This window comes from Tasmannia lanceolata, unplaced genomic scaffold, assembly GCF_043159265.1.
Source record: "Tasmannia lanceolata isolate RefF3 unplaced genomic scaffold, GAP_Taslan_0.1 ptg000012l, whole genome shotgun sequence".
Lineage (NCBI taxonomy): Eukaryota > Viridiplantae > Streptophyta > Magnoliopsida > Canellales > Winteraceae > Tasmannia > Tasmannia lanceolata.
The window spans coordinates 846,240-860,865 of NW_027518689.1; the positions used below are offsets into that span (position 1 = coordinate 846,240).

A 14,626-nucleotide genomic window follows, 5' to 3' on the forward strand; every position below is an offset into this window, starting at 1 on the left:
GTATTTTAGGAAAATTGCAAACCTACTATAGACCCTAGAATTGTTTGCCATGTAATATTATTTTTGCCGTAGAAACTTTATCCCCATAAATCCAAACACCCTCTTAAAAAATTTCACACTCTATAGTGTCCCTATGTTAAAGATGTATATTTCTTGTGGCTAAGATCAATCCAACTGGGCTGATTGACACAATTTTCTTCAAACCTTAATAAGCGTAAAAAGAGTTACATTGTTAAAAATACATAATTAATTAAAAACAAAAGCATCACACAAAATAAAATAAAATACGATAATTACACCTATTTTCAACACATGAACCTATTTATAATTTCATTTTATTTAGCTGATGAATTTTCGAGCGTCCCCATCCATGTCGGAGGCAGCATCCCCGTCTGCTCGTGCAAGGTCTTAAATAATGGCGGTAACATCTTATACACACCCGCGACCTCCTTCATGCCACCACTCGCAACCTCACCACCATTGCCATTAGTCCAAACACTGATCTTTGGTTGTAATCCTTGTATTGCCCCAGCATTGATCTTCGCGATCTCTTGAAATAATCCCCCATTGATCATCATGTAATCCCTCAAATTGGCATAATTTCCATCCAAGGCCTTGAGCAATGTGCTAACATAGACGCCTTGTGCCTGCGCGAGTGCCACTACTCCCTCTGCCTCCTTTTGCTTTGCGTAAAGTTCCCCTAAAGCCGCTTGCTAACGAGCGAAGAGAGCTGCCTCTGCGGCCACTCGCCGGGCTTCGGCCTCCTTCTCCCTCTGATAGAGCTCTGCCTCTGCAGCCTTTTGCTTCTTGTAGAGCTCCCAATTTGCCTCTTGCACCTGGTTTTGAAAATAATTTCAAATAATAAGGGAATTTTTGGAGACCCTAAAAAAAGGTCTTGTTTTCAAATAAAATTGTTTTAAGCTAATGATATTTACAAAAAGAAGATTAAGCCTCCTTGGAGGGCATTATCTATAGCATCTATCTATATTGGGATTTGCTAGCGTCCATTGCAAAAGGGGTTTCGCGGATGGGCTGTTGCATGTGAGAGAAGCCACATAGGCTCACTTTTCAGCCGATTTTGTCTTCCTTCATGATGTGCTGCTCTCACATGCAACAACCCATCCACGAAATGCCCTCTGCAATGGCTGCTAGCAGATCCCTATTTTAATCCTATACATAAAGCAAAGGGAAATGATATCAGCACAACCATATTTTGATATTTTCACAAACCATCTTTCACTTTTAGTATTTAAAGAGCTGTCAAAAGGTAATTACATTTCCCGCTCTCAAGAGACAATTAAAGAAGAAAAGGCAGCTGGGTTTGTGCATCTATCAAAATATGGTAGTGCTGATAACATTTTCCAAAGCAAAGGTCTCCTGCTTTTCAGATGACAATTAAAACAGATGAATGCTAAATAGAAGATTGGTAAACTGACCCAATTTGCCCCTTGCACCTGATTTTTGAAAATAATTTTAAAGATTAAGGGATTATTTGTATACCAACAAAAAGAACCTTATTTTCAAATAAAATTATGTTAATCTAATGAAATTTACAAACAGATTAAGATTAAGGCCTCCTTGGAGGTCATTATCTGTATTATCTAACTATACTTCTATACCATACATAAAGCAAAGCTCTCTTACTTTTTATAAAACCTTGTCATAATTAAAGGCTTATTAGAACATTATGGAGGAGCATGAACTCATTTCTGTAACAAGTTGAAACAAAAATGTCTCTAAAAGAGTGTGATATATTTCTAAACAACTAATAGTTATCTTTCTATCCACCAAATAATTATTATTGTAAGGGATTTGCTAGGGACTTTATTAGAAAGGCATTTCTTGTCTGGCTGTTGCATTAGAGAGTGGCCACCTCAGATAAAATAAATGAATAAGACAAACTTTGTTGAAAAGTAAGCCTCCGTGGCTGCTCTCTCATGCAACAGCCAGCTGTGAAATGCCGTTCTGTGAAAGTCCCTAGCAAACCTCTTATTGTAAACAAGCAATCTTTGCAAACAAAAAAAAAAACCATACATACCCTGGTTTCATATTCAACACTAGCCTTGCTAAGTAACTCAGCCTTGAGCTTCTCTGTCCGAGTTAAAGCATTCCTGCTCTCCACCTCCCTCTGCAACTCAGCCTCTCTAATCGCCACCGCCTTCGTCGCCTCAACCTCCGCCATCTGAACCTGTTGGGCCCACAAAGCCTTCTTCGTCGCCAACTCAGAATTCGCCTCTGCCACATCAGCCTCCCTCTCATTCTCAAAGATCTTCACCTCAGCTTTCACCTTAATCTCCTCCTTCTTCCCCTCCCCTTGCCTTTTCGTCAAAAAAATCTTCGTCTCCGCATCGATCTTCGCCGCATTTTGCGTCGTCTGTCCCTCCCTAAGCTTAGACCCAATCTCCCCTTTCATCCTGGCCTCAGCCACATCCACCTTAGCTTGGTTTGCAGCCTCCATCTGGGTCTTTTGCCCCAAGTATGAAAAGTACTCATGGCCTTGAACATCCACAAGTTGCTTAACATTCGCGTTATAAATTAACAACCCAAATTGGTTCAATTCAAGCTGAACTTTCTCAAACATGAGTTCCTTTGAAGATTTCCTCCATGGTCATAGATGCGGCGAGGACGCGGGTCTCTCCTTCGATTACGCCTTGAACTAGCTCTTTGATGTGGGGGGAGAGCTTGTCGTGGGACGACATGAGTTTGGCGTATTTGAGGAGGCTATCGTAGTCATCGACTCGTGGGCCGATGGTGAAGACGGCGGGGAGGAGGAAGGGGAGCTTCTCAGCGCTCATTGCTTGGACTTCGAACGTGTAGTTTACGGGGGAGATGTCGAAGACGGTGTAGGATTGGCCGGGGAGGATATATGCTTTCTTGGCTAGTTTTATGTCCTTAACTTTGTAGCCAGTGATTACTAAGTACTCAGTTGCCTTGGCAACTTTGTACCACCACACCATGGTTAGAAAATGAGAGAGAAAATGAGAGAGAGAGAGAGAGAGAGAGAGAGAGAGAGAGATGTGGAGAAGGAGAGGAGGAGAGAGATGTGGAGAAGGAGAAGAGGAGGTGGGGGGATTATAAAGGAGGGAAGAAGGGGGTTTGGTAGAAGGAGAGAGGAGAATGCTTATGCAGAGGTTGTTGTTGTGTAGTGGGCAAATTGAATGGGAAACGATATTTTTTTAAGGGAGTTGCTCCATTCAGGAGGTGGCTGGTGTAACATGAGACAGACCAGCTGCGAAATACCTCTTGCCATGGACCCGTAAAAAGATGGTTTCTTTGCCGGATGACTTGCAGTACCTTACTGCCCTAAAAACACTGCAATTAGTGGTTGTGATGAGTTGGCATCATCGCTAGATGGGCGGCGTTTGAAATCTCTTGAGTCATTGGAGATTTCTTGCTGTAAAAAGATGGTTTCTTTGCTGGATGACTTGCAGTACCTTACTGCCCTAAAAACACTGGAAATTCGTGGTTGTGATGAGTTGGCATCATTGGCAGAGTGGGTCGAAAAGCTCACATCACTTCAATGTTTGTGGATCTCTAATTGTGGTAAAATGACTTCATTGCCCGCCGGACTACAACGCCTCACCGCACTCCAAAACTTGTGTATTTTCGATTGTCCAAATTTGGGGAGACGATGAGAAAGGGATCGATTGTCCAAATTTGGGGAGACGATGAGAAAGGGAGAGAGGAGAGGATTGGCACAAGATAGCCCATGTACCGGATATCACCATTGACCCACACCCAACAACGGAGAAGAAAAGCAGATGCATCCATACCCTACTCCAATGCTACCGTGGCCACTGAAACGGTGATTTTATCTCTCAACCGTACCCTTCTCCGACTCACTCTACCATCCCAGGTTCGTTATTTCATAATCCCCTCTTTAGCTTTTAATTATATAACGTACTTTCTTTCTTTAATTTTCCTTCATCTATCTAACCAATTTTTACCAAATTTGGAGGATTTTCTGCAGATTTGTGGCTGAGTTTGGGGGTAGAATTCTCTGTTCGGGATTTGCTCTTTTCTATGGTGGTTTTTGTATGTTTCTTGAGGTTGTGGTCTGCTCTTGGGGCATGGGATTGCTATTTGGTTTTTGCTTCTATTTTCAGTTATATCTACTAAGCCTCTGTTGGGGTAGTTTTAATAAGGGCTGCCTCTTGGCTAGTCCTCCTCTTGGATTTTTCAATAGATTTCAGATGTGGATTCTAGTGTGGAGATTGTGGTTTATGAAGGCTTTCTTCATCAAAATCTAGTGAAATGTATTTCTGATAAACATTATCTCTGTTTCAAATTATCACTAAATTATCTACTCTCTGTTGATGCCGATTATTATCACTAAATTATCTACTCTCTGTTGTCTCTCTATTTTTTGTGTGTGTTTCGAATTGTGTTGAATCCTATTATTGCTTTACCTAGTTAAAATTTGTAATGAGTTGGAACTTTTAGTGTAGTTTTACCCTTTAGGCACTGTTTGGATTGCATGAATTGTTTGGAAAAGAAAAGATTTTCCAAAATTTCTTGTTTTTTAAATCATTTGATTAAAAATTAAAAAAATAACTTGAGCCACCGCAGTTCAATATATAGAGGGATGTTCAATTTATAGTGATATCCTTTTAAATAAGCCGTAATCGTATGATTTCCCTCTGAATCAGGGAAATGGAAAAAAAAATGAGGAAAAGAAATCCCATGAGAAATGTTTTTCCTGCAGTCCAATCAGGTTGATTTAATTCATTCTAATCAAATTTTATTTTAGGAGGAATGCTACACTCACAGGAGCCCATGCAAAAAAACAGGGAAAGGGCGCCCTCATTGGTCAAAACCAATTTAGGATGCGCAGAAAATCAGTCATTACTGCCATAAAGCAGTTTTGTCCAATGAGGACCAATTGTGACTCTAGCATTCTTCTTATTTTAGTTATCTACTTATCTTCTTTTATTATTTAAACAGCTGTCAAAGGTTATTACAGTTCGCAAAACGCTCTCAAAACCAATTAAAACAGAAAAGACTAATCTAAGTTTGTGCAATTACTAAAACATGGTAATGCCAATACCAGTGGCCTAAACAAAACATCTTGCTCTTATTATTCAATAGAAGGTACAAAAAATTAAGAAGACATAAGAATGTAAGTCTCCCATCAACAACAAAACAAACACACTATAATCAATGGTTTCCTCTTTGGCTAGGCAATTCAGTGGTATCAGGTTCATCACAAATTGGAGATGTGAAGTAGAAGGGCCCAAGTGTGTACTTGATCTGATCTCTATAAACATGAGAGGGCCGACTGAGCTTCACCCCCGACCGGCCTCCGGCAAAGTCGGAGAGGATGTTACAGGAGGGTTCAGGCGATGACACAAGCCTCGCGGAGCAATCTCCAGCTTTCAATTCCTTCCCATTGATGTATCTCTCAACACTCATTTCAAACTCGCCCTCTTCGTCGGTCTCATCATTTGCATAGTAAACCACTCTTCCCCGCTCGTCCATGCATGTTAAGGCAACCCTGCAGCCTACATGTAATATACTTGTAATCATTTCGCAAGCTTAATTGATGGGTGTTATTAATGCAAATTTCGATGATCCATAACATTATTTTTGGTAAATTATAAGCAGAGAATTGTTTTTTGAACGTATCATTGTTTTCGTTAGGCTTTGTTTCTTTCTACGTAAAATGGAGGTAAAACAAATTTTACATCCATTTTTCACTCAAGATTATAATCAGTTTCCAAATGAAAAAATTCTCAAACCCGGTGAAAATTCAAGAAGAATGAGTTCAAATTGATGTGACTCTTTGGGCATCCCTCGTATTCCTTGTAAGTAATTTTTCTTATTTTAGTTTTGAGGTAAGGTGGTATGAGCCCTCGTGTACTTCTTTTATTCATCAATAAAATTTGAAGTGTGCAGGGTCCTATATAAATTCTGGGCATAAAAAATGACGAAAAAAGAAAGAAAGAAGAAGAACAGAGAGTACCCTGGATAGGCCGGGTCCCATGGGCCCACTCGTTCCAGCCTTGGGTGCAGTCTTGGCACATCACCTTTCCTCCCACAAGGATAAATTTTGTCTCATCTTTCCAAGCTTCCATGACTTTGCACCCCATCAAAAGAAATACAACAATAACAGGCAGAAATGCGCTTCCCATCTCTCTCTCTCTCTCTCTCTCTCTCTCTAGTGAGAATCTGCACATCTTATATAGGGAAATGGTATCTGCACTCCCTTCTCTTGATAATGGCACTTCCTCACTTCATTGAATACTTTTCAGATTGGCTGTTGATATGCAACCATGTTTTGTTACTTGCATTAACTCATCTTGCCTTTTCTGTTTTAATTGGCTTATGAGTGCTTTTTGGGAATTGAAATAACCTTTGGCAGCTGTTTAAATACCAAAAGACAAGATGAGTTAGTGCAATTATCAAAATATGGTAGTGCCAACATCAGTTGCCTGCATAAATTTATGTAGGTAGAAGTGGGTTTAGAATCAAAGGGGACAACGTGAAGAGGACTACTTTATGACGTGCAGTCCATTTCAAACACTACTTTCATAATCTCATGTGTCTTACAATATGTATTGTTTCACATTGTGGGTTCCACCTTATATATCAAATGGTTCAAAGAACAGCATTTTAGTCCAATTCTCTTAACTGCCCGCTTAAGAGAGCCTAAAAAAGAATGATCAAACAAATTAAATTTAGGCAATGGAATGCAGAACTCTACACCAAAGTTTTGGTGTAAATTAACTTATCTCAATCCTATCCAAAGTACAGAAACCTAGCGAGTTGACTCAGTTAACTAGGGGCCATCAACTTGACCTGAAACTCTGTTGAGTTGACTCAAATGGACCAAGAACTCCAGTTTTTTCTTTGAGTCACTCAGTCAGTCAATTTGATTAGGCCCATTTTTGAGTTGAGTGATGCTTTCAAGTTTCCAAACAATAGTACTGCACAATGATAGGTATGTGAGAATTGCATCCATAATTACAAATAGGGAAATGATATCTGCGCCAAGGTGTTTCGATAGCACCACTTGTTTGTCGTGTAGTATTTAAAGGGATTTCAGAGGATTTTACGGTTCTCAAAAAGCTCTTTAAACCCTTTAAATACTACACGACAAACAAGTGGAGCGCTTGTTTATCGAAACACTTGGTGCAGATACCATTTCCCTACAACTATTCCCAACTTTTTCAAAATATCGCAACAAATATACGATATTATTTATTTTCCTTCCATTATATATTTTCAGATATTTTTAAATATTCCATTCTTTCCCACTATAAACACAAAAGTAACAAAAAAAATCAAAATCTACACCTGAGAAATACCTGAGGCAAATATTTGTGACCATGATTGCATTTGCATCAAATCAGGTTGAGAACTGGAATAACCCGAAGGAAGCTTACAAGTATAAAATGCCAAGGTCATGGCATTCTTTTATTACTGAATTCTGAATTCTGATACTTGTTGTTCTAATTCACCTATAATTAATATTGCATCCACCCATGAATGGTAGCATACAATGAAACTCTACACTTGATCATCCACATATGCTTCCAAACATTGTCTGATCGTTAACCTTTCTTCGTTCGTGAGATCAGCACCATCATCCATCAAACGGTTCCTAACCTCCTTATTTAGATCACTAGAATCATTGCTATTAACCTGCAAAAAGCAAGAGCAAACAAGAAACATAAGTTGTTCAAGATTTGTCAATGAAGGCCCTATTTTTTTTCTCGTCTTTTTTAGAACCAATTGTGAGTCCAAAAGGGATCATTGGAACTGAAAATTAAACTTAAAATTGAGTCCAATAATCAGTTTTGGACTCACAATCGGTTCTCAAAATCCAAAACAAACAGGGCCTAAGTGAATTGGAGCTTTAGAAAGAAGATCTTACATAGACATAATTGTTGACATGGCCATCTTTGTTGGGACGCGTTATCAACTCGTATTTATTGCATGTCCATTCGCCATCTACAATATACTTGTATTCGTAGGGTCCTTCCTGTAAGAATGGGCTTCAGTGAAAACCAGCAATTTTTACTTTTATAGGATTTTTCCTATGTACAAATTTCCATTTTTGGAAGAAGAGTGACGTGTATGTGCTTTAGGGAATAGCTGTGAAGAGTGACTGTTGGAGGTCCATAACCCAATTGAGTGGTAGAGCTCATTGTAAAATTTCTCAAGCATTATGATTTCTACCATGTAATTATATGACATAATTAATTTTGAGATCTAACATGCATAATGAAAAAGAATTTTACATTTCGATTTGTTGCACAATTTCAAGAATATCATTACATCTGATGTTTATCGGTAATTGCATCAGTAGGAGTATGAGTACGAGTGTCGGAATCCGACACGGAAATCAAGTGTCGAATTCAGCAAGCCTAAGAAAGAAAGGTTTGTGGCTTCATCAAAATATTTTAATCAGTTCTGAAATTTTAATTTTTTTACATTATATTATGGTTATGACAATTAATATATTAAAATTTAGAAAGATTGAGTAAATATAATGTTTTATTTATGTGAAACAACCAATTACTTCAAAAGCTTAAGTCGTTAGAGATTGCGTTAATTAATCTTTTATACTTCAATAATTACCATATAAAACCTTACTATTAGGATGGTTAAAACTCAAAACATGTGGTAATTGTGAAGTTGTGGTAATACTCAGAAAAAGCATATAAAACTGAGATCTAGAAGTGTCGCAGAGAATGTTGAAGCATTGGAATCTGACACGTTCAAAAGAATCCGTGTAACATAGCTGACAAACAATATATGTGCATGCACACAACACACTAATCATAGACAATTTCTTTTTTTAAAGATAGTCATAGCATAATTTCAATGATGATATTATACCATTATACTCTATTCCACAATATAATCAAAACTATTCCTTAATGGTTTTAGGATTGTAGTTTTATAATGAACATTGATACTAGATATCACAATACTTTGCCCAGTAACAAAACCCTTTTCAACATTTCCAAGTCATGCTTTTTTGTTGGAGATTAAGATGGATCAATATGTATTAGAATATTGGGCTAATTGGGGCATTTCTAACATTGGAGACCTCTATGATTATTAGGTAACAGATATCTTCACACCCTTTCCAACTAGGCATGAATAAACAAAGCCATGATAGAGCGAAGTGCATGTGTATTGGCTAATCTGCCTAAAGGATGACTGGGTTGTAAAATCATAATTAGGCCTGTAAAAGATTAGCAGATTTGCACTACAAGGACACTTGATACCAAACAGAAAGGAAATTGAAGACTATAGATGTCATGTTGTGTCCATAGTGAGTTAAAAGTCTTGAGAATACAAACTCAACATCATTTTTCATAGGTTGTATTATAATCCGGGTTTACTTTTAATTGAAAGGTTTAATTATATTGTTGGTTTACTCCTATACCAGTTGACAACCAATGTAACCACATCCTCCAGTCCATGTTAAGGAAGTTGGGTCATTTTGTTTCAGTTAGAAAAGGCTACATAATCCTCATTAAGGGTATTTTAGTCATTTGAAACATGTAGTAAATAAGACATTCTACTCATATTTTGTATGAATGATAATACACTCTCCCATATGTTTGGTCGTCTTTTCTCTTTTATTCTCTCCTAAAGACATTCTCTGTTATTCTACTCATATAATTAGTATTTATCTATTTTTCATCTCTTAAACCCTAGGTCCTTTTTCTTTGCCCAAATATTCATTACAAATCATCCTCAACTCCAACCCTATGAATTTTCTCTAGGACATCTCTTTCTTTTCTTATTATTCTCTACCTTCCTTGCTCACATTAGTATCTTACTACTCAATGCTCATGTTAGTATCTGCCTAAGTAAGGAGCTTACAAACAAAGGTATGCCCCATCTTCATTAAGCTAGGTCTACTTTAGCTCTCCTTTGCACTTGAATCTCTATCTATCTTCTCTCATCATCGCAAATCAGTCCACCCTCCCCCTATCATGTCATGCATCATTATTTAGTTTCTTTTCCACTTCAAAATTCTATGACTTCTCATCTCAAGAAAATGTGGTAAACAATATCCATATAATGTTTAAAGTAAAAAGCTGAAGGCTGACACCAATAATTTAGAATTAAAATCTACATATGCCAAGTGGTCATTTAGAAGCAAAAATAAATTGTACAATTGTAATAAACATATAAAAATGAAGTAGCAAGCTCATTGATATCAGAAATAAAATGCAGCAACAAATATTTCTACAAATACCAACAAAATATACTTACCGGTAATTCCCTCTCAAGATTCCACAGTCCTTGCTCTTCATCAAATCTCAAAGGAATTCTCTACAAGAAAGTGGGAAAATTATTAACAGGCATAAAAATGGAACCATGAAATCAAATGACAATAATTTTCGTGTGAAAATATTTTAAAGTTGGTTATGATGGGGATCCACGGCGTAGAAGGAAGAAGACAGTCTGGACAGAGCCCTGGTTATGACAAATGGATGAGGAGATTTGGAGAGAAAGTCAATCTCTCTCTCTGTTTTTTTTTTTTTTTTTGACAATCTTCTCCGGATCAGTGATTGCTGAGAAGTACAGGTTGAGCATTGAGGGCTAGGAATCTATGGAAAATTATAGGTGGATGGGATTAACAGTTTGGAGAGATACAATGAAAAATTTCTACATTGTTCCAAAACATCATTTGAATCAGAGTTGGACGTGGGAGGACAATTAGATTCTTGATGGACTGTTGGTGGGGGTCGAATGCCGTTCTTGCTGATTTCCCCGACTTGTCCAGAGTGTGGCTTCTAATCGGAATGCCTCTGTGATTGTTTCGATAGCCGGAATGGGAAGGTTGAATGGAAAATTCAATTTTTTTTGGAACTTGTTTGATAGAGGTGCACCGTGACGGTTATTTATAGTAGGATTGACTCAAATCTACATTTGAAGAAGCGATATTGACTGGAGAATCTGGATATGGGAGTTGAATGAGAAGTTCTCAATTCAATCCTTCTGCCAACACCTTGTTATGTCTGCTTCTTCATACTCTGCAAGAAAAGCTTGGAAGATTCATGCACCACATGGTCTGTGTGTTTTGTTGGACTACCTGGCTCAACAAAATCTTGATGGTGGACCACCCCTGTAGTAGAAACCAAGGTTGCTAGAGCGGGAATCGAAAGCGGGAATCGAAGGCTCCTAGGGAAGAATCCTACTCAAGGTTGCCAGAGCGGGAATCGAAAGCGGGAATCGAAACGGGAATCGAAGGCCCCCAGGGAAAAATCCCGCTTCCTTGGTCGAAACCAATTAGTTGTTAATCATTGTGCCTTATGCATGGGGGATGGAAAATCTATTTATCATCACTTTATTCATTGTTGAGTTGCTAGAGAATTGTGGTCTTTAAATTTAAACAAATTTGGGATTAATTGGATCTTTCCTTCTCGTATTGCGGATTTGTTTGAGCAAGAGTTCTGTAAATATGATTTCCCCCAGCCTGCCACTTGACCGAGAGTAATGCAAATCAGCACATGCACCTCAACATGAGACCCCGTGGAGTCGCCTTCTAGCAAACGGACCCCACCAAATATGCCTTTGAATAACTACCTTCTCTAAGGCAAACTCAACTCCATCTTCTAATGAGTGAGCTCCTTCTCTGTCGACCATCGACTTCATCAATATGGCAAAACACTTCCTTGCACTCAAAGCACAATACACGTCAACCCATCCAACATACCTCCATGTTTGGTCCCACTAGAGTCATCTCTCTTGGCCTCTTGCCATGTTAGGGTCACCTTGCACAAGGATTCCCATCTCTTTTGATTATGTACATTTCTCTAGCGTTGAAATGTTCAACACTATTTCTTAGGGAAAGGCCTCTCCATAAAGCTTACTATCTAATCATCTCTAAGCCCCTTTGCCATATGATAATCCCATCATTCAACTGCAGGACCACGTCCAACTTCGCATCTGCCAATTCCAAACTATATCAGAACCATAGGTTGCATGGCATGTACCAACCAATCCTCTGAAGGTCTCTTCTCTTTCACTTCTTCAAGCATACTCAACAATGTTAGCACCGTCGTTGAAAGGAAAAAAATCCGCTCATGCCACTTCAAGTAAGAAGTACATTGTTCACATAGAACCACCATTCTCTTTGTAGCACTAACACAATAGCACTAGGAATTCTTGACATTTTGCCTCCACCATATCAACTTCGATAAGATCTCCAAGCTTCTGCTCTTAACTACCCTGCTCTCCAAGCAGCCCATGGCAAATGCACAGTTCAATGATGCCTCACACAACAGTCAGAAATCTTTCATTTACGCTTCGGAAGGAATCCCACATTAGCTATGTCCAACCCACTGGCCTTCCTAGGTGTCAAACACTTTTCTCAATCAAGATTACAAAGCTGGCAGAACTTGGCCAACATTTAGGTCAACTCAACTTTGCTACAAAGCTGATAAGGTTCCTGATCTCTTGTGCCTGTGCACTTGAAATGAACGAACCATAGACATAACCACTTCAACAATTATACCAAGTACCGACACATTTTATATAATCACCTGCCACCAAAGTGCCGAATACACACAGTTCTACCTCGTAATTCTATGATTCACTGTTTGAGTCGAACGCGCATTGGAGACAGAGGAGGAAGTTGATGACTTGTCCAATGATGACTCGGTGTCTCCCTCCACCTCTATTGCTCCTCCATCTAGTAGTGATTTTCTATTGATCTTTACCCTAATAAGTGATCTTTACCCCAATAAGAATGACAATGGTGTCTAAAAGAGGTTGAAGTTGGAAGCATAAAAATCGAGATAAGACCCATGTCCCAATGGTTCAAGAGGCAGTTCATCAACTTCAAAAAGGAAGGGGTTGGAAATTAAGGTTGTGATGTGGAATCTTGATACTTAATTTTGGTTGAAAATGAGTTTTCATTGAGTTAACTTCGTAGCCATGGAAGACCAAAGAATTGATTTGTTGAACTAGTTGGATCTGAGGGACATGGTAGAGAGTTTTTTTTTTTGTTAAAGATAAAATGTTTCAGGTAGAAGTAATGGTAAGAGAGAATAAAAGTTAAAACACTTGGTTCTAATGAAAATTATAATGAGAAGAAAAATTGATGAAAATTATGATGGGAAGAAAAATTATATAAAAGAGTGGAGGCAAAAAAATATGTTCCTAGTGAAGGTTGTTGCTTGGCATATAAGAGAATTAGGGGTTAGGAAGAAGAAAAAAGCTCTGTGATAAATAGGTTGCCAGAGAAAATTGGACCTTTGTATTATCCTAGAATCCAAGTTGAAGTCTATTGAAAGCAATATTGTTTGTCAAACTTGGTAGAAGGAACAATGGTTGAGAGTACCATGTTTCTGTAAATTTTTTTAACAGTTGAGAGTGATATCCAGTTGGTATTATCAGGGATGTATGTACCCCAATATTCGTTAGAGATTTTTAGCTGATATGGATGAGGCCAACGGAGGAGCGTTTGTCCATCCAATGGTGTTTGGGTGGAGATTTCAACACCCTTGGTTTTTCCCAAGAAAAGATTGGGCAGAATAAAATCAACATACTGCGCAATTTCTCCTATCTTACCCTTAGGTACAAATTTCTTGACCTTCCTTGGGTACACATTTCACTTGGTCTAATAGCTAAGAAAGCCCACTAAGTTTTAGGTTTTATAGATTGATGATTTCTAAAGATTGGGAAGACCCTTATCCAAGACTGTGTTAAAGCCCTCTTAAAGCTAACCTTAGTTCTTTGGTGGTTCAATTTTTAGACTGGGTTCCAGAACCAAAACCTAGGGCTGAAGAAAACAAGACATTTAATGAAGAAAATCCCGGATGAAAGTAAAACAAAGATTGTTGGAGAGTCAAACATTTGACTTAAAATGCTGCCAGGAGTACAGAAGGATTATTTTCTTTCATGTAATCCTGAGATTTTGCTAGTGATGAGGATTTCTGTCAAGAATTCAAGCCCAAACAGTCTGAGGCCATAAGTAATTAAGAATAGATACATTCTTAATTTATTTTTGATGAATATATACATTCTTAATTTTAGAAGATGGTAATTATTACGTGGCTTCACTATACCTTGGAGTTATCAAGGACATGGACTTGATAAAGTTTAGAAGCCATTAGATGCCTACCTTTATTTTATCCACTGACCTTATCATTGAACCAATTGGTGTTGTTTTTTAAAAACTTCATTACCTGGCCCCATCCAATATCAAGCCCAGAGATTTCCACCGAAGAGCAGCTCTGACCTTTCCACGTCAAAGTGACATGGTTCTTGGCTAGGCCTGTTAGCTGTAAATTAGAAGTTAATTCATTCAAGTGAGACAAGTGAATGACATGAAAGCCAGAATAAAAGGGGATCTTAGACAAGGAAAAATTCATGCTAAGTGAATTATAAAAATAACTGATCATGCATAACCTCAAGCACTATGAGAATCCATATCCATGACTTGCTAGTTTGGATTTAGAGTTGAAATTCAGGGATTTGGATTGAAAAGGAAGATGATCAACTACAGAAATTTCCACAATTTATTTTAGTAGACACACCAAAACCATGGAGCCAAACATAAATAAACTTTATTAATCCCAAAAAAACAGCCAAAACCAAAGAATCTACAAATAAAAATCTAATACATCCATAGCTAGCCTTCCTTTGCAAT

General features: G+C 38.1%; 1 protein-coding gene, 1 long non-coding RNA gene and 1 pseudogene across 3 annotated transcripts in view; 1 reads left to right on the forward strand and 2 right to left on the reverse strand.

Moving 5' to 3' along the window:
* Window positions 1-326: 326 nt before the first annotated feature.
* On the reverse strand, window positions 327-3,203 carry LOC143887002 (flotillin-like protein 4; annotated as a pseudogene). The gene is made up of 2 exons (XR_013253974.1): window positions 2,039-3,203; window positions 327-836 (listed from the first exon to the last, which is right to left on the reverse strand). The product of XR_013253974.1 is annotated as a flotillin-like protein 4 (transcript).
* A 446-nt stretch (window positions 3,204-3,649) lies between these two features.
* LOC143887003 (uncharacterized) lies at window positions 3,650-4,358 on the forward strand. The gene is made up of 2 exons (XR_013253975.1): window positions 3,650-3,856; window positions 3,971-4,358. It is a non-coding gene; the product is annotated as an uncharacterized LOC143887003 (long non-coding RNA).
* Window positions 4,359-7,177: 2,819 nt separating this feature from the next.
* LOC143887991 (phosphoglucan phosphatase DSP4, amyloplastic-like) overlaps window positions 7,178-14,626 on the reverse strand; it is a 29,520-nt gene continuing 22,071 nt past the window's right edge. The window contains exons 4-7 of the mRNA XM_077392255.1: window positions 14,163-14,258; window positions 10,240-10,299; window positions 7,877-7,984; window positions 7,178-7,644 (exon numbers count right to left, since the gene is read on the reverse strand). Coding sequence (XP_077248370.1) covers window positions 7,510-7,644; window positions 7,877-7,984; window positions 10,240-10,299; window positions 14,163-14,258 — 399 coding nt within the window. The 3' untranslated portion in view covers window positions 7,178-7,509. The remainder of the gene's footprint in view (window positions 7,645-7,876; window positions 7,985-10,239; window positions 10,300-14,162; window positions 14,259-14,626) is intronic.